Source organism: Macrosteles quadrilineatus, unplaced genomic scaffold (assembly GCF_028750875.1).
Source record: "Macrosteles quadrilineatus isolate MER2022 unplaced genomic scaffold, UCM_ALF_1.0 Scaffold_3__2_contigs__length_128488019, whole genome shotgun sequence".
NCBI lineage: Eukaryota > Metazoa > Arthropoda > Insecta > Hemiptera > Cicadellidae > Macrosteles > Macrosteles quadrilineatus.
In genome coordinates this window covers 54,544,726-54,564,763 of record NW_026542596.1, presented here as the reverse complement: position 1 = coordinate 54,564,763, position 20,038 = coordinate 54,544,726, and the positions used below count along the sequence as shown (strand labels likewise).

General features: G+C 36.1%; 1 protein-coding gene across 1 annotated transcript; it reads right to left on the bottom strand.

Annotated features, from left to right (window-relative positions):
- Positions 1–359: 359 nt before the first annotated feature.
- On the bottom strand, positions 360–18,556 carry LOC128989870 (nudC domain-containing protein 1). Its single transcript, XM_054411964.1, has 12 exons — positions 18,469–18,556; positions 16,774–16,882; positions 15,563–15,720; positions 14,412–14,579; positions 12,150–12,345; positions 11,449–11,610; positions 9,554–9,633; positions 9,059–9,207; positions 7,883–8,027; positions 7,159–7,287; positions 6,221–6,440; positions 360–606 (listed from the first exon to the last, which is right to left on the bottom strand). Exons 2-12 carry the CDS (start codon positions 16,877–16,879, stop codon positions 374–376), a joined length of 1,746 nt encoding a protein of 581 aa, XP_054267939.1. The 5' UTR covers positions 16,880–16,882; positions 18,469–18,556; the 3' UTR covers positions 360–373.
- Positions 18,557–20,038: the final 1,482 nt, after the last annotated feature.

Here is a 20,038-nt window from a genome sequence, read left to right as displayed (position 1 = left end):
TCTTGTGTTTTATTTCAATTTTTATCTTTTGTCATACAGTACAAATAAACTACACCTAACTACAAACACATTTTAATGGTGTATTTTTATTTTGATGTTGAGAATGTAACATAGAGCACAAGGGCCAAGGATTTTAGGATTATTTGGAGGGTAAGCCTTCTCATCTAAAAACAGAAACTGTTCACAGCCTGGTCTTAACTTAATACATTCTAGTCAACAAATTTTCAGAAACCCACATTCATTAAGAACCCTATAAAATGTAATAGAGCCAAGAAAAGATCCTCCTCAGCTTTATTTGATGGTCAATTGGAAGTTTTTGATTATTAATAAGGTTAAATCACTGCACCAACAAATACAAATTTGATAAGTAGGTTTATTGAATGTGAAAAGTATAAAGTGTATCATTTGTAAGAATGAACAAGTATGTAGGTGAAGCATACACTCCCAGAACTGGGGAATCAGTTTCTAAATTGATAAGTTGTTGTTTAGCAACAGTTTCAAACCTAGCCGAAGTCTTGCGATTCCTCAGCTCACCGTTGACCTTGGTAGCTTTGCGGTAAACATAGACGCGGCTGGCTGCTTCACAGATCACGGCATACGACAGGTCTGGAATAAAAAACAAACTTTAAAAACATAAACTTCTGATAATTTTAATTACACATGCAACGCTATAAATACATTGCCCATTGGGAAACAGGCTAGTTCACCCTTAGTATTTTTGTTTTGTTCCGACACCTGAGGAATTTTTAAAAACATTTTTCAGGTGGAAAGTTCTGAACTCTAATCTTATTACTATCTAAAGTCAAGTTGTTAGAGAGTATAATTTATTAATAGCCTAATGACAGATGACAACTATCAATTCTTCTTGAAATTGAAGTAGTGCTTGGGGTTGCTTTGAATTTGAAGGTGTTGAAGGCGAATGATTTAATCACTGTTACCCAATTATTTTAGACGAGTACTATCATCTATTTTGATATCCAAAGGGATAAGCTTTAATAGCCTCCATATATTCCATAGACCACGAATACAAAAGTGTAAAAACGTAAGATATGTTTATTTTTAAAAAGTAAGAAATTCATATACGGCTACAAAATTAACATGGGAACGGTAATGTCTAGTCAAGAGTCAAGAGTCAAGAGATTTATTGGTCTAAGAGCACAAAATATTACAGTGCATACGACCTTGTCAAGTACAATTATTAAAATAATAAAATTAAATATCACAGATTTAGCCTATATGAATAACAATAACACAGCTACCTACAAAAACAATTAACAGTATCACAGATTCAAACATCTTTCATAATACTCCTTAATACAGTAGGAAGGATTGTTGACTAGCAAAAGGTGAATAGCTTTTTTAAAACTAGGAAAAGGCAAACATCTTATATCTAAAGGCAAATGGTTAAAAAGTCTAACACCTACACATGAATGGCTTCTTAAAGTTTTAGCTAACCTAGCTTGATCAATATGAACATTTCTACTACTTCTAGTGTTATAGGAATGGATGTCATTATTAAAAACAAGACTTGATTCATTTGATTTTATAAATAACAATAACCTAAAAATGTACAAACAGATAACAGTCATAACACCAGTTTCAGTAAAAAGAGGTTTACAGTGAGCTTTTTTCTTTGAGTTTGTTACTATCCTAATAGCTTTCTTTTGCAACAACAAAACATCAGTTATCCTGCCAGAGTTTCCCCATAAAATAATACCATAGTTTAACAAAGAATGAAACAAAGCATAATAAACAGACAATAAATAAGTAACAGGAACGTAAAATTTTAAAGTTTTTAACAAATATACAACTTTTGACAATTTACTGCAAACTAAATCTATTTGGCTATTCCAAGTTAAGTTACAATCCATTTGCACCCCTAGTAACTTAATGCACTTAACAAATTCATCTGAATAAGCAAGTCTACTATTTAAGGAGTATATTGCCTTTTGTGTTTTTGATTCATTAAGTTTAAAACCATTAGCTCTGAACCATGTAACAGCCTGATTAAGAGTTTCATCAGCAATACCATTCACAGTTGGCAAATCTTTACTTACTGTAAGGAAAGATGTGTCGTCAGCAAACATGATGGTTTTCGATGACTTAATAGTAGACGGCAGATCATTTACCATGACAAGGAATAAAATAGGCCCTAACACAGAACCTTGTGGTACACCAAATTTGACATGAGAAGCAGATGACTTTTTACCAGCAACATCTATAATTTGGAATCTCCCTTCCAGGTACGACTTAAAGAAATCAAGCTGAACGCCATGAAAACCCAGACACTGTAGCTTTTGACAAAGAATTAAATGGTCGACACAATCAAATGCCTTGCTCAGGTCGCAGGCAGTGATCTGAGCAAGGCTTCGATCCTCAAAACAACTGATTAAATCATCAACAATTGATAGAACTGCACTCGTAGTGCTCTTACCCATCTGATAGCCAAATTGTGAAGCACTAATTAGGCTCAGCTGATTAAAGTAAGTACATACCTGGAGTTTTACAACTTGTTCAACAACCTTGCCTAAAACTGGTACTATAGAAATCGGTCGGTAACTCTTTGGCACAGATTTTTCACCACTTTTTTTATACAGGGGGGCCACTCTTGATATTTTAAGCTTAGAGGGAAAAATACCCTGTTTAAGACACAAATTAATACAAAAGGTTAGAGGAAGCAAAATGGACTCGATTACACATTTGACTAGATGATTAGAAAGATCAAAGATATCTTTACTTTTAGATTTTTTCATTTTTTTCACGACACAGAGCACATTTGCACATGACACTTCCTCCCATTTGAAGTTTTCTTCAGGCAAAGGTGAATTTTCCATGAAGTCAAGCGCCGTAGTCTGGGGTTGAATGATGCTGTCTCTGGCCTCCTGAACAGCTGAAAGGTAGTACGAGTTAAACTCCTCTGGGGGAATCTGGATCTCTGGGACTTGACGCTCTTGCTCCGTAGATTATTTACAAGTGTCCAAGCAGCCTTTGACTTGTTGTCAGACGATTCTATGTATTCAACATTGTAATCTAATATATCTAATTCCCTAAGCCCAAAATTTTACAATGAAATTGTGAGCAAACGGGAGGCCTTAGAAAGCTGGGAGAGGTCTCATTTTAATGGTCTGGGCATGAAATTTTGGGGAAAATTATTCATTTTTCCTAATTATGCACCAAAAGGTTGTTACGGAATAAAATAACTCACATTTAAATAACATGGGAATCTAGGTCATGTCTGCTTTGTTTACTTTAAAACATGTGGTTTAACTTTATTTAAAGCATATGGTAAAAACTAGCTTCTCATTTTCCTCTTCCAGAAACTGGAGAGAACCTTTTCTGCGAAGGAGTGGGGGATTGTGGGAGAGCCCCTCACGTCAATTTAAGAAAATATTTAAATTTATTTTATAATTTTTTGAGTTAGAAAATTAAGTTTTTAATTATAAAATAATTTTTAAATTTTTAATAAAAAAATTAATTTTAACTTACATTTTTTAATTATAAAATTAAACTGTCATAACCTAACCTAACCAACCAAACTTGCTGATAATATAAAAAAAGATATAGGCCTAAGATAAAAACCGAACGAAGGTTTACTTAAAATTTTTAATCATACAATTAATTTTAAAACTTTTTATTATAAAATTAAACTGTCATAACCTAACCGAACCAACCAAACTTGCTGATAATATAAAAAATATATAAAATGAAAATCGAATGATAGTTTACTAATTTAAAAAAAATAGTTCTTAAAAAATAAAGTTAAAAGTAAAAAAAATAAGCATAATCTTGGACAAAAAGTTAGTCTTGCCGGCGAGATTCGAACCGGATACCCTTTGATCACCATTCCGAGACGCTAACCCTACAGAGAGGTTGAACATGCCAATTGACTATACAAATTCAATTACACCATCTGGAATGCCACCATACAAATTAGTTTTAAAAGTTGGTTCAATAGTGATGCTCATAATAAATATGAACCTAGGGTCTGGATTAGTTAATGTTAATGGAGTACGATTTGTTGTGTTAGGTATGTCTGAAAAAAGTGTAAAGTTATTAGGTAGTAATTACTGGGGTAGGCAAAGGGAACATATTTGTTATACCAAAAATAAAACTAATATCTACAGATCCTAATATGCCGTTTAAGTTTACAAGGATTACATTTTCACAAAAATTTGCATTTATTTAAAAAAATTATCCCCATGTGTTTTATCTAAGTGAATTTGTCTACATGCAAAGTAATTTATATACATTTAATTCATAGTCATGAAGATTACCCCATTGAAAACGTTCCTTAGTTGTGTTATGATTAGAAAGTTTATATTATTAACACAAAGCATGGAAAGTCCTTTGGAATTTTTATTTTTAACAGAGCAGACATCAAAATGCATTATGCAGGTACGTAATAACTATTATACAAATTATAATATAAAAAAATGTTAAACGATAAACAAGGTAGGGTAACCCATGAGACTAATAATTTGTACAAAATAATTGCTAGAATATATATTAAGGGGCTATTGCCCCTACAAGCCACTAGTTAAGTTTAGCTTTATTAACCGCCTCCTTGTAAACTTGCTTGCTTTTCTTATATGCCAGTTCGGTTAAGTTGCTTCGCTGAACAAGGAACATAGTTCTGAAGGCCATCATGGTATTTTTTAGATGTTCCAGCTGAGGTGTATACCAGTTCAATTTAGGCACGTTTCGGTTAATAGTAGGTTTTCTCAAAGGTTTACGAGGACACACTTCATCAAAAATACCATAAAAAACCTTAAAAACTTATTAAAAGCGGACTCAGCTTCTTTCTCTCCATGTAGAATTTGCATCCAATCAACCATAAACAAGTGTTGTCTCAAAACATCGAGTCTTTTTTTAGATAAATTTCTTCCATAGGAAACTTTGGAGTTGGGCGTATCTGCACGTCGTTCCACGTTTAGGGTCACAGTAATACCCGAATGGTCAGAGAAAAAACAATTTACTACATCCATATTGTAATCTTGAGTTCGGTGGGTTGTTATGACATTGTCTAGACACGCATCTTCTCGAGTTGGAAGAGTGTTAATATATGTCATTACAAATTCCTTTAACAGATTTTTAAATTTAATAACAGTAGGGCGTTCTGTTGTGACGTCAAAATGTGCATTATAGTCACCGCCAATGTAAACTTCACACTTAAAATTCAATAGACAGTTTAAAAGTACTTCTAGTTTATCCAAAAAGAGGTTAGGGTCTCCTTGAGGCGATCGATATAGGCTAACCACTATTATCTTTAAACTTAAAAGTTTGACCACCGCTACTTCAAATGTCAATTCTTCACAGAGCCAATTTAAATTTATTTCTTCGTAAGATAGGTTATCCCTGAGATACACAGCTACACCACCTTTGACATGTTCTTTCCTACAATAACTTGCAGCCAGCAAAAATCCATCAATCACCTCGTACTGTATGGCGTCATCCTTCTTCCAGTGCTCACTGAAACACATTATACTTAAATCATGTTGTTTCGTCATAAGGCTAAGAAAGTTTGATTTACCAGAAATACCTTCAACATTTAGGAACAAAGCTTTTACTATTTGTCCACTTGTATTAGCTACGTAGCTGTTAGATGTAGGCCTACTAAAAATACTCTGAAACGATTCACACTTTTCTCGTTCTACGGTCCCGAGTCTTGATGATAAGCATTCAAGTTTAAAGGCTCCTTATTTGCAGACAAGTTCCGTGGCACGAAGTTCCTAGTATTGTAGGCGTTTCTCGCTGAGTGTCTTCTTGGCATGTACTCTTTCACTAAAACTCCTGCTTCACAAAAATTTGGATCTAGGACAGTTTCAAGCTCAGAGTCATTAACTCCAACTTTAAAGGATTTGTAAGTGTCATATCTTGTATTTAATTCGGTACAAACATGGTCCTTGATACTGTTCTCTGATAAGTAACACTCAATACTGTCTTTTGTCACACTAGCATCCAACCTAGAAACGAACACCCAAGAACGCTTGCTCACAGCCTTTAATTTAGGGGAACCACTGGTTTTAGTACCAAAAATGGGCTTAGGCCTATTGATACTTTCGACTTTACTGCTGCTACGTTGTTCTTCTCTACTATTGACGTTTCTTTTCTTCTTCGACACGAATACTTCAAAACCATCGCTTTTTTTTGAAGTGGTCTTATTAGGTTCTAGGCCTAGGCCTATATAGCCTATATAGCCTATCTAGTAGTCAAGACCCACCTTGTGCAGCAACTAGGAACTTCCGCTGTGTCTTGGAGGCCGCCACATAGCCCAGAGCTGCAAAGGTGCCGACATGTTTGCACGGCCACTCTGCTGAGGTAGAGGAGGGAGGGTCTAGTCTCCACACGCAGCCGTCAACGTCATGACGCACACAGACACACGCAGGATAGTCCGCAGTCTCCAACACAGCTGTAAGCCACTGGTGACCAGCCAGGGAGATCTGAACAGACACGAGGATTAAACAGGAGCTAAATCATTGGATTAGATTACATTACATTTACACGGCGAACGAAACTCCAGCGTGCCTATTTTAAGGTAAAGACGATAGAACTTTGCTTTGTTTGTTACTGACTAAGATCAGCTAGTTCTCAAACCAGGATCATTTGAGAAAATCCCAATGAACAAGGACAGCCTGGAATTTAGTTTCAAACCATTAAACATAATTTGAATTTTCCAAGGATCGAACCGGCAACCTCCTTAAGGTAAGTTCTATCTATATTCACTCACCTACCCAGTTATATCGAACCAAAGTCTACTTAAAGAAGACATAGTAAACAAATTAATGAATGCATTTTGTAATGGGTAAGTGACAACGTAGGCCTATGGGTTTGTATTAGAATTACATTCATTTTAGTGGAGAATATGTTTGCCCCCTAACTAACTAAAAGTTTCTTAATTCTCGTTTTACCGTAGTTTAAAGTTAGTAGACTTTTGAACAATTCAAAATCTTTACAAAGATTGTAGAAACCAATAAGTATTGTAAATGTTTTTGAAAGTATATTCCACCTTTTAGAAAGACAACAAATATTCCTGCGGGTGTGCTGGATAAGAACAGCTGCCAAAACATTATAGTATACTTTTCAGCATTCCAACACAGGTGAAAGGTTTTTGTTTTTGTTGTTTACATACTTACATGATAATGGTTATGGATAACTCACGTAATGAGAGACAGAATGTGTCTCAGGCTCCAGTCTGACCAGACTTCTGCTGTCCTCTGGGGCTGAATCACACTCCTCCAGCTGATCCAGGTTAAAGGTGGGAGCGACCCCCTCTCCTGACTCCTTCACCTGCCAAACAGGTTACAATAGGTTTGAAATACATTATTGTACATAGGATGGTAATGAAATCATGAATATCTTCTGCAATCATGGCAAAATCAAGAATATTTTCTATGATCATGGCAAAATCGTGAACATCTTCCACGGTTACAGAGAAATGTGACCGTTTCCTGCAATTATGGCAAAATGATGAACATCTTCCTACCATTAACAATATGGGAGTGGCTTTGAACTTAGGTAGTTTACATTCAGGGGCACTCCGATATTGCTAAGGGTATTAAGTGCTCCGTGGTTTGACATCATCATTGTCTCGCATGATTGGGATAAACCCATAAATATCAGCTGAGATTGCGGCACAATGGTCAATTTCCAATTGCGTTACTTCAAACACACTTTATGCAATCAAGAAAAAATATATATTCGGCTTGGCTTTATCCAATTAAAAACTATTTTAGGCAAATCAATCTCTTGGGACAACTGTTGGCCCAACTCAAACAGAAAATATTGGGAATCCACAATATTTATTCTGTAGCAACAAATTCTGTGTTATTTACCTCTGTCAACGAGAAATTATACGTCAATGAGAAATAAAACCGCTACAAACCTGCGTGTCGCTGCAGAGGTGGCTCAGTCTAGAGTGGACCTCCTCCACTACAGCTGGGTCTATCACTTGTCTTCCTGTAGTGTCTGATGGTACAAGCTCTGACCACATCAGTCCTACCTCCTGCTTGGTTAGAGTCACCTCCAGTCTACAACATTACAAACAAATGGATCCATATTAGAGGTGGGTCATTCGGTCAGGATCCGTGTGATTTGAAAGGGTCATCCAAGTCCATACTTGGATGACCAAAAAGACCTGTTCGCATACTCAGTTTTGTTCACTTAATCCTTTTTTGTTTCAAGACCGACCAAAGAGACAGAGATGCCTAGTGATTTCCTGACTGATCTGGTGACTGAAACTGATGGAACTCAGGTCTATATCACATTGTGAGACATAACAGTTCAACTTAACAAATGCGGTAAAGTCTTTTACTAGAGATTTAAAAAACAAACTTAAGTGTCTCTTGTTACAAAGGAAGAAAAATCCTGCACCGTTTCTGTTTGGAAAATCAGGATAAAATAAAAGTCCCATCCTGTCCCTGTACAAAAACTTCATGTTCGTCCCTTTATTAAACTCAAAACTACCAAAAGTTGTACATTTTATGTCACAGGTAAATAGTTCTTTCATAATGAGGATGATTGTCCACAGGGACAGTGGGTCGGAAAGAAATGACTGAAGCATGGAAAATTGAGACTCTACTAGGCCTATAACAGAATAATGTTTTACCATGTTTGAAACTAGGGAAGCCTATTAATAGTATGAGAGGTGTCTGTAAATTAAGGTCTCCATTGAGCTCTCTAAGCCATTATGCACATATTTACATTTAGATTTAACACCATTCTGCATACACATCTGTACAGTAACCAGCAAAGTATTTCAATAGGTGTTGAACCTTTTCACTTATAATATATTCAAAGAACGTGATTCTTATTGGCATCATAGATTTTCCCTCACGTCATATTTGGTTACTGTGGCAATAATAATTGTCACAAAGGAATGGGACCTGCTAGACTAAGTGGATGAAGTAATGAACTCAAAGTTCATCTCAAATTGTAACCAGCTGCTTCGTTGCAATGGGAACTTGATAGAGACATTATTAACAGATATATCTCGAAAATTTATAAATATACATAAACAATGATTTAACAAAAGCTAAATAAAATCCAATTTGGATGTTACCTGTTGTCTTGTAGACTCCAAGTGGTTAGTTTGTGGTCCACAGTATACAGCAAAGGTCCCTCTACTATTGTAGTCGTCCCACAGCAGATCATCAGTAGCTTGGCCTCTACCTTGACATCAATCTGATCTCTGGTCACACCATCAGCCACCTGCCACAAACACATTAAGACAACTATAGTGCACAGAAACATTTTATTCAAATGCTATGTTTTTTACTCATTGGGCCGACATTGGCCGTTTCGTGATCGTATAAAATGTTGACGGCTTTCAGAAATTTTTTTTTTAATTTTTCATTATTAGTGTAATTTAAAGTTAAAATACTGGTAGGCTTAATGACCTTCATAATAGATTAAACGTAGGGCATGGGGTGAGGCCCTAATACGAGAGTGGAAGAATTAAAGGACACATGAAATAAATTGAAAGTTTTAATTTGAGATCCAAAGTCTATCAAACAACATGAACCTAATTACGTTATGAAGAATTTTTACAACTTACCTCAACTACGACCTTAATGTCATCTTCACTCTGCTGCCAAGTGTAGGCTGGAGGATTCAGTTCATCGTTGTTTGTTTTCTCTACAAACAATCAAATTTCTTCAATAGATTCTGCAGGTACAGGTAAACACTAAAGGCACAAAGATTACAACAACAGCAACAAAGAAACAACAAGGACGACTAACAGTTGAGCTCTTTTATATGAGAGTTGTCCTTAAATTAAGGTCTTCATCAAGCTCCTGTCGGGACTGAGCCTATATCAAATCCAAAACCAGCGTCTGTTCTGCACTTCATCTAGTAATATTCTAGACAAAATCCACTCCTAAACAACAATTAGTCTCGTCACAGTAGCCAAGGACAACGTGAGGAAAATCTACATTCGCCAAAGTATGAATTGCGTTCTGTCATTAGATTTCTGTGGTCTAAGTAATCAACTGCTTTGAAGTCCATGATAAGACATAAATGAAAAATGTCCTTATGGAGAGGAGAACAGGGGGAATCATAAACATTTCAGCAATGATTTCACAATGTAGGTCGGTTACAGTGTTCTTTCAATTGGACTTGAGGTAGTGACCAAAGTTACAGAAGTTTTGCACATGGATTGCAGCGTGAATAGACCAGGGATCAATTAACTGATAGGAGACTATTAGGAACATGCATAAACCCTAGCAGTTTTTAACTCGTTGATCAGCAAGCAAAGTTTCCTCAACTTGAATGACTGTTTCGGGCAAAACCAGCTGATGGACTATAGTGCAAATGTGTACAGCCTCCTCCGCACTACCTAAGCTGCTTTTGCTCATTTAGTACTCTTACAAACGTTTCTGCATACAAATCCTACAACTGGAAACTGATGTCAATAGGGTTTCCCTTTCCCTCAGAAACTAGTCACCCAATGTGATTTGTGTATTTGGTGGAGGCGTTGTATTACCTTTGCATGAATTTCAAGTGTTACAATGAGAATAATCACCACATAGGGGTACAAAACAGATGAAGGTGAAGTAAAAAGAACGACGCTGGGGACAGATTTGAGCTAATATTCTCAATTGCGAAACTGAAGGCCTTAAATTATAAACAACCCTCATAATTAATTCAAATATAAACTAGAGGACCCATGCTGCTCCGCAGCGATAAAATGAATATAATATCCGAGATATAACCAAGTTCATGATTTTTGATTGAGTAAAACAGTATCTTGAGCTTAACTGATTCAAACGATCAATAGCTAAAGTTAAAGCCTATAATTTACTGATTATTTTGAGTCTAAAACGTATAAAAAACCTAAACAATACTGGAGCTATTGATTGTTAATCATAGAAATACCATATAAAAAATTAATGTTTGTTGTTCACCTTGCGTTTGCTTGAAACTCACCGATTTGAAAAACTAATAGCTTAAATGAAAGCCGGTATTTCTCTGGAGGTTCTTAGACCAAAATATATAGGATTATATAATTATATAACTGGTGAAATACATCTTAAATTGAAGATAGAATCCGAAAATGAATCAAATTGTGTTTTTTGGTCGAAAAATACAGTAGGTAAATATATGCCGATGCTTGATGGCAAATCTGTGCGTGCATACCTTCAATTTGAGACCTCAACAATGAAAATCGGTCGGGTAGAAGAGCCAATCGAACTCGGCAAAGATAAACCAAATTTAACTCCCATAAGAAATACATGGGGAGCAAATTTCTTTTACGTATAAGCCGATTGGGATTATAGATAAATATATGCCGATGCTTGATGGCAAATCTGTGCGTGCATACCTTCAATTTGAGACCTCAATCATGAAAATCGGTCGGGTAGAAGAGCCAATTGAACTCGGAAAGGAAAAACCAAATTTTTTAAATATATAAGATGTGTCTAATGTTAATTATTAAAAAAGTAATAATTGTACCTGCAGATGGTGGAAGAGGATTAGCAGAGTCAAATGAAAAGGCAAAGGTGGTGTTACTGGCCACATAGAGAGCAGCACCTGTAGGTTCAAGTGCCACGTAGTCAACAGCTCCTGCACCTTCCAACTGTCTAGTACACTCAACACTCCATGTTCCACCGTCAACTACAGAAGGCAAAGTTAGTGTTGCTGGTCACATACAGTTAAAGTTGGCGACGCCTATAAGTTCTAGTAGAGGTTTAGAGTTGAATCACGTCTTACATTTTTATCTCAAAAACCTACACCTAAAAAATGTCTTTCCCTGATAACAAATAAGGCATTTAAACTTTATAAGACCTCTGTCAAAGACAACTAAAAAGTCCTTCTCTATAAAAGTGTATCAAGGTGTACAATTTTACTGTCAAATATGAAACGAGATACAGTTAACCCTTTGCGGTCGAAGGGCGAGTATAGGGATTTTCTCGACTGCTCAAAAATGGCAACCTATAAAAAAAATCCAAAAAGTTTAACTTTGCGGTTGAATGGCGAGTATAGGTCGCCGGGCATAATTTTCCCGACTGCTTGAATAGCAAACTATACTCGCCGAAAAATTGAAAAAAATTTTACCTCAAGGGTTAAATTAATAAAGTTAGTCTTTATCATACAGGCAGTTCTCCATTTGTTCCTCTCAAATACCCAGACAAAAACAAGTGATTATTACCAACCTTTTTTAAGAGTCAGCCAATGGAGAACTGATTTGACAGAGGCAGGTCGGGGTTTGTTGGGGTCAGCAGATGATACAGGATCTGTCGTTATAGCCTCCAGAGACAGCAGCACACAGTGCAGTGCAGCTTCAGCAGTAACTGCAGCTGTCATCAGCACATTTCCACAGTCTGCTGTCACTTCTAGGCTGTGCTCACACTGGTACAGCCAGATTGGCAATTAACTATATATACTGCCTTAGACTAACTAACTACAGTACTAGAGTGAGGAATTGTTGTGAGGATATCAGGCTTACCTGAATGGTAAAGACAGACTAAAGAGTCAACTCTAACACACCAACGACAGGCTGAACCTTCCTTGCCAAGTCTTCCTTGGCTGAAAATGCTGTTAGTGACTAGTTAAAAAATTACTTTTTCCTACAGTTACCTAACAATGTACATGTTGTGCCTATATATATAAAAGTCTATATATATAAATCCATAATGTAAATCCATATATATAAATCCATAAATCTATATATATAAAAGGCATTTCCTATATTTAACGCGCAAACTGAACGCGTAATATATGCGTGCATTCATGTTTCACACTGTATCGTTTTGTATATATTTACCTCAGAAACTAGTTTTTTATTATTTATCTTTTCTTGTAAACAAAATTCTGTGTACAATGTATATTACTTTCCATTTTTAAAAGTAGCCTAAATTTATTGTTTTATTGTGCGGATGATGGACTCAATCCCCAACCACAGGCATTAGCCCATTTGGGGATTACATTTCAGTAATTGTTGTTTGTACCATTGTAAATGATGTTCTGTAATGAAATAAAAAGGATTCATTCATTCATTCATTCATTCATTCATTCATTCATTCATTCATGTTCTCTCACTGATTTGAGAAAGCAAAGTGGCCAATTCGCTCATCAGTGAGACAATGTTAACATTGTCTCACTCTAATTACTTTGTCTCACTCCAGATTTGCAACGTGAAGGCAGGAAATAGTGAGCGTGTAACATGCAGACAAGGTCGTATGCGCGCGAAATACGTTGGCAGCACTGGCTGTAAATCAGCTGGTCAGCTGTAGTACTGTTGACCAGTCACGGCAGAAGCCACCATTTCATTGATTTTCCATTTGTAAACATTGAAGGTGGTTTTGCTATCGCAAAATGGACGTTAATGACGATTTTAGTAATAATAGTTCACCAGAAGAATCTTGTATTCCAGAAGGGTGTTGTTTTCATTTTTAAGGAGATTATTTTTTGTTTTATAATTTTGTTTCTGATTTATTAATGCTACTTTCACATTAAATGTCATATTAAAAGTTCACTTCTGTGTAAAATATGTTACGTTTCTTTACCAATTTATTTGTTTTATGGTAACTGTAGGAAAAATATAATGTGCAACTCGAGTGCAAAGTGCAATTGCCTCACTCGAGAAACCATTCCTCGAGGCAATTGCTCACTTTGCTCACTAGTTGCACAAATAACTATTACATGTAAAGTTTTGTGTTTGTTGTGCTAGAGGAGACTCTTTTCTATTCAGGAAATCCTGCTATCCTTAAAAAAAACCTTAAAACTTAGGTCCTTGAGCTCTATGTTACATCCTTACTACTACAGTGTATATTTTAGAGGAAATCCAGTTCACTGATTGGGAACCTACTGTAAAGGGATACAGTTTAACTAGATTACCTAAACCTAATAGGACTGATAATAGTCCTAAAGTCTGACTTCTTTTGAGAGTAGATTGAAGAGAAATGTCAGCTGAAGTTTAAAACTGGAGCCCTTCTTTTGTGACTTTTTTTGGCCCCAAAACAAAAATTTCTCAGACAACCTAGCTTAACTCCATTCTAAATATTCCTCATAGTACAATAGTCATCCTTTCATTCACACATAAATTTAAATCATTTAAATCAGTAAACAAATGAACATATATGTTACCAAACCACACATGATATGGGTAAAACTGCATTAGTAAATAATAAATAAGGAACACAGCTATCAAAATCTGTAACTACTGAGAACTAGAGTTTTAAGTCTTGTGTTGTTATTTATTAAACTAATAAACTATGGACAAAGAGAAGAAAGAGACCGAGAACTTGGAAGAAGAAATATACAAGCGTGAAAGCGGAAACATCTTTGGTGAGACAAAGCAAAAAGTGATTCCCTCCTAAGCATTTAACCAACAGCAAACTCCCTTAATAACAAACCTTTATCAGCAACTAACTAGGTTAAGTAAATTTAAATTACAAATAATTGTTCGCATTTACCTGCCAAGTGTCATTGGCACAGTCGAGGATGTGCAGACGGCCGCAACCATCGGCTACCAACGCAATGTCTCTGCTGGGGAACAGCACGCTGGTGTTAAAGTGGCCAACTCTACGTTGGTTCTGGTGCGGTAGCTTCCACACCGTCTGTAGCCCGTCCACTCTACCTGTCTACAAATGTAAATAGCAACAATGATAGGCTTACAAAATATAAGCAGTATTTATTTTAGAAAGGAAAGCTAAGTGGCTAAAGAAATAAAAGTTCACACAACAATGATTTTTGAATGAACTGCTGTTTTTTTTATTATATCCGTATTCTTTCATTAAACAAATACGAGGGCGGTTTTTTAAAGTACAAATTTTTACATATAAATCCGTAGTTAGCTTGTACGCTGCAACAAGACTCCTTGTCACTTACTAGACTCATTTGTGACCAGAATGAAACCATTTTCAGCACTGTAGCTGATGTGTAAGCTTTGCTGTGTGTTTTTGAAATATTGAATCCCCACCGCATGCTAGATAAGGTCAGTGATGCGTTTTTGACCAAAAGAAAAATATCTGATGGTGACATTCATCATCCAGTGAGGGTAAAGTATGGAAATGAGTTACGGATTCTAAAAATGGCTGTGAAAACCTTTTTTACTCTAGTCTTCTGTGAGAAGTCTGGGTATCCACCAAAACCACAATTCCTTCAGAAATAAGCATTTTTATGGAAATTTTTAAACTCCCTAGCCTATTTCTGCATTTTCCCGTCATCATTGCATTAGGGTCTTTAAACTTCTGTCATCTTGTAATGATTGTTAGAATCAGATATGTAGCTTACCGTCAAAAATGTATCATAGACCTTATCTCTCACACAGTAAAAGATTCATAGTTAAAAAAAATATTTATTAAATAAACACACAGCGAAGTGTGCACTTCAGTTTCAGAGAGGCAAAAGGCGTCACTCTGTTCACAAATAATGCCAGTAAGCAGCGAGGAGCCTCGTTACGGCGTTCTCACAAACTACGGAGCTATACACAAAAACAACCCTCGTATTACAATTTATATTGTAAAAAAAATTTTATTTTGAAAACACAGTAATTAGTTTGAGTCAGTAGTGTCCCTGAAAACTGATTTTATTAATTTAACTAACTAAATAAATAAATAATAACCTCAGGAAGGACAGAAGCCCTGATGACTTGCCACTTGTTATCAATGAAGACAACCGTGTTGTCACGCCAGGGGTCGCAGTACAAATGGTTGTGGAGAGAGAACAACTTTGTGTGGATGAATGAATACTGATCTTCACTCTGGCCAACATGGTCTACACCTACAAAGGAAGGCATTTCCAACAACTAAGTGAATTGTGCAGCACATTTAGGTAGGAGTAAATTAATAAACAAAGGAATATAGTTTTTTCTGGTTGACTAACATATCCTATTATCTATTTTTGAATGGATCATAACATGGAAAGTGGCTGAGTTCCGCACTCTTTCAATTTCACTAGCTTTTATTTTTTTACTCTTGCGGTCACTAAAAGTAATGAGTCTTACAGCATGTTTTTACAGCACTAAAATGTCCTCAACATCCGCAGCATGACCCCATAGCAGTAGGCCGTAGCTCACATGGCAGTGGAACATAGCACGGTAGATGTTCAGCAGGTATGGCTGAGTGATGAAATTTTGTAGCTTGAGCAGCGGGCAACATACCCTAAAAAGTTTGCTACTAACTTTGCTGATGTGATTGTTCCACGCCAACTTCCTATCCAGATGGAATCCAAGGAGCTTTACTGGCTCATAACGTGGGGCATTTCTCGCCAGACTGCAGACCAGTGCCTGGGTTTTATCCTGGCGTTTTTATTAATCAAGCGTTAATAGAAAAACTAGATATTTTTGTTAAAAACTAAAGGTATGGCATCACAACTTAAACCTAGATTACCTTAAAAACTCACTAAAATTTTCAAAATTCAAGTTCAAAAATTTTCTGGAGTGAGGGGGTGAACCCTGGGTTCCATTTATTGGATCAGGAAAAGTTGACAACCCTGTCCTAGACTGATGCACAGATTCTGAAAGCTACTGGACAAAAACTAACTCACTATGTACATTAAATAGCTTTTAAAAAACCATAAAAAAGTTGTATTTATCAATTCAAAATTAATCTGAGGCTGAAAACAAGAAGAAACCGTACAAATTAGGCATAATAGGGTGAACAATTTTTAGAGATTGGCTTTGAATGAGTAGATAGAGAGATATAGAGGTGTAAGAATGTGGATGAGAGTTGCAGCAGATATGTGAGGGTGCCAGTGCTGTTCAGAAGCCGTTGGACTAAGAGTATGCAGGTAGCAAAACGACTAGATTAGGGGAGCGTTAGTTAAGAAACTTACCTTCGACAATACTCTGACGATACACTGGTATTGGATCTAAGGATAGTTTGTACCCAGAGAAGTTTGAGTCCAGTAGATCCTTTGATGGTCTCAGTTCTGTTAACATTGCCTATAACATATGTTTCTACTTAAAACTGTGTGTAAATCAGAAGTATACATGGATGCTTTCCTGATAAAGGGTACATTAATTATTGATGATTTTTTTTAGATATAGGCCTAAGTCTATCGATATTTCATATTTCAATAGCAACAAACAAAATATTTCAATATTAACAAAATGAAACATATCAGCTGACTACTACGATAAATAAACATTGTTTAGTATCAACAAACAATAAAAAAATTATATTGAAATGAAACTGTCCTAAGCTAACGTAACCTAACTTAACTAACCAAACATTCTGTAACATTTAAAATTTTGGTTTGATATTCCCCACATGCCTTTTCTGTTATCAAACGAAATTTTGAAATGGTACAGCAAGTTTGGTTGGTTAACTTCCCTATATTAAGTTAGTTTAGAACAGTTTCATTTCTTAATATGTAATATATAGCCTATTAAATTTAGGCTAGGCATACGGTAACTTATATATTATTTTTGTCTAAACAAGATCAGTTTTCAATTTGTATTTTAAATGTGTTTAATGATATTAAAACAGAAGGAATATGGATTGTAAGGCCCCGGGTACGATACGAGCGGCGAGTGGCGCCGCTCTGACATCGGGTCTCATTTACTCATTTAGTTGCGTGTAAATTTGATGAGGGTGGCTACGATACGTCTGAGCGGTGAGCGGCAGTAAGTGGCACCGCTCATGGTTCCAAGTCAAAACCGATTTTCGCAAAAACGCCACTCGCCGCTCAGGTGAGTTATGCTTCAGTTCGGCCTAAAATGTCAGGGAAAAAGTAGCAAACATGCGATACGGGTCGATACGTGAGGTGCAGTCCAGGGAATGTTTTTGGAATGACCAGTACGGAGGTTTTAAAACACTTCAGTCCCCAGAAAAGTATGAGACCAAGTTAAGGGTTAAGGTTTTTTTAAAAATACCTACAGTTCATTCCACTTGTAAATGTCATCCATCCTATCTTGTTTATTGTAATGTTAGGTATGTTTTTACGGGGATATCTTGAGAAATAATTATCAGCGGTGAAAATTAATGGTATATTTGGATTCAGGAGGTAAAAAACTATAAAGTAAGATATCAAAATTAATAATTCGTTTGGAGGCACCTGTACGGAATAAATACCCTAATTTTGTTATTTAAATAAGTTAATAAATGTGTTTTATTTTAAGTGGATAGGCCTAGCCTACCTAAGTTAATTTACTGTTCTGTAACAATCATCAAGATGGATGGTGAAGAATTGATAGATTATTGTGTTTTACTGTTTTAATAAAACCTTCTTGACGACTGTCTGACTGAAACCAACCGGTGGATAGTTGACTGAGGAATTGGGATACAACTTAAACTGAACGGTGACCGGACTGATGTGTGTGAATCGACCTTTAATAAGTATGTCATAATCACAAATTGAGTTTAATTAGCAACAGAGGAACCTCTAACCCATCATGATCTAGGCCTAACCTAAACTGCCTATTGGGTTAGCCTAAATATTTCATTTGTATCCTAGTGTTGCTATGTTACGTAAATAACGATGATTTTTCAATCATCATAAAAAAATTATGTTCGTATGATTACTTACCGCGTTATTTTGGGTTATTATAATGAATCAAAATTGTACAGTATAATCACTAAACTTATGACTTGTATCTCAGATTGTTAGGTTTGTTTTGATTACAATTTGCCTATGCAAACAAGCAAAGTAGCAAACAGTAAACAGAACAGACATTCCATTCACAGACATCAGACGACATGACCTTTTCCTCTTCTCTTCTTCTGTCATTGACTTGCGAAAATGCTTGAAGTCTTGAAGTTCCTGTAATTATTAATTGTGCTTTTGATTAAAGTTTACAATATAGAATATATATTTACTTTATTCTAATGGTGCACCAACGCACGACCACCTTTAACCTGGTAGAATTGGCATCGACGCAAGTGGTGTTGATTAGTGACAGACACGATTACTAGAAAAAACCGTGACAGACGTCCTATAAGATAACATGGCAGACAGGTGATATCAGCTAATTAATTCTCACTTTATTTATTTAAATTTATGAGCATAAATTTATTAAAATATTGAAAATAAAACATACAGAATTGAAAACCTAAACAATGTGAATTAAAAACGATATCTGTGAATTTTTAAGTGGATTTAATATTTTCATAGTCCAGTAACCAATCTTTCGTAAATGCAAAAATTAATACCATTAGCTGCTTCCAAACAAAACCGCTGTAACAACACCACTTACGACGTTGCCCAAGGCCCCGTTTTTGGGTGGGTTCCATTCCCAGCAACTAGTGTGGGGCCTTGCGTTACCACTTCGAAGGCCGCGGTCTGGAGTTAAAGGCTGCCGTGACCAACGCTAATGGGAACGCTTTGATTTTATATAGAAGCATTAATTTATTACTAGGCGCAGGTTATTACCGCACCCCTTTCTCTAGGTTGGCATATGAAAAACTGTCAGATATTTTAACCACTCTGATGAAGTATTTTATCTCTGAAACAACGTAACAACGAACGAATAGGTGCGCTGACTGACAGTCTCGATGTTAGCTCAGCCCTTGATCATGATCAACAATATAATACCATAGATGAAGTCCCTCGGGAGTGTTTTAATCTATGGTCATGCTTAAGAGTCCTGGGAGGCTAGCGGTCTTCTTAGATCATTTAAAACAGCTGTCGAAAAGTAAGAGTTATTTATTGAGCGGAGCGAGCGAAGCTCTTATACGTCGACTGTTATGCATTTCGTAATACGCAAAACTCCTCCTAGACGGCTGAATCAATCGTTTTCAAATTTTGCATGGTGATAAAGACCATATCGGTGAGTGCCAACATCTATATGGCGTTAAAAAAGTCCCTCAGGAATCCACCCCACGGGGATTCAAAGTTTCAATGTAATCCTTATGGAAGCAGTATTTGACACATAAACAAAGACATATGATCAGCTGTTGACTTTTGAATGCAGTAGATAAAGAAATAGCTGATAGAATTATTCCACAGATATTAGAACAGAAACGGTATGGATCATAAATATGACAACACTAGCTTGAGGTCCGTGACGTAGGAAGTGGTGAAGGAAGTAGTAAATGTGAGCAGTCTGGAGTGTGAAAACTGTTTATAGTTTATGACGATTAGATTTAGGTATCTTATT

Bases quoted from the DNA above. Each gene is read 5' to 3' on its own strand.
- LOC128989870 (XM_054411964.1), bottom strand. From the start codon at position 16,879: ATGTTAACAGAACTGAGACCATCAAAGGATCTACTGGACTCAAACTTC. The intron at 15,721-16,773 runs GTAAGTTTCTTA...CTTCCTTTGTAG, and splicing joins TCGTCAGAGTATTGTCGAAG to GTGTAGACCATGTTGGCCAG. The intron at 607-6,220 runs GTGGGTCTTGAC...TTTTTATTCCAG, and splicing joins GTTCCTAGTTGCTGCACAAG to ACCTGTCGTATGCCGTGATC.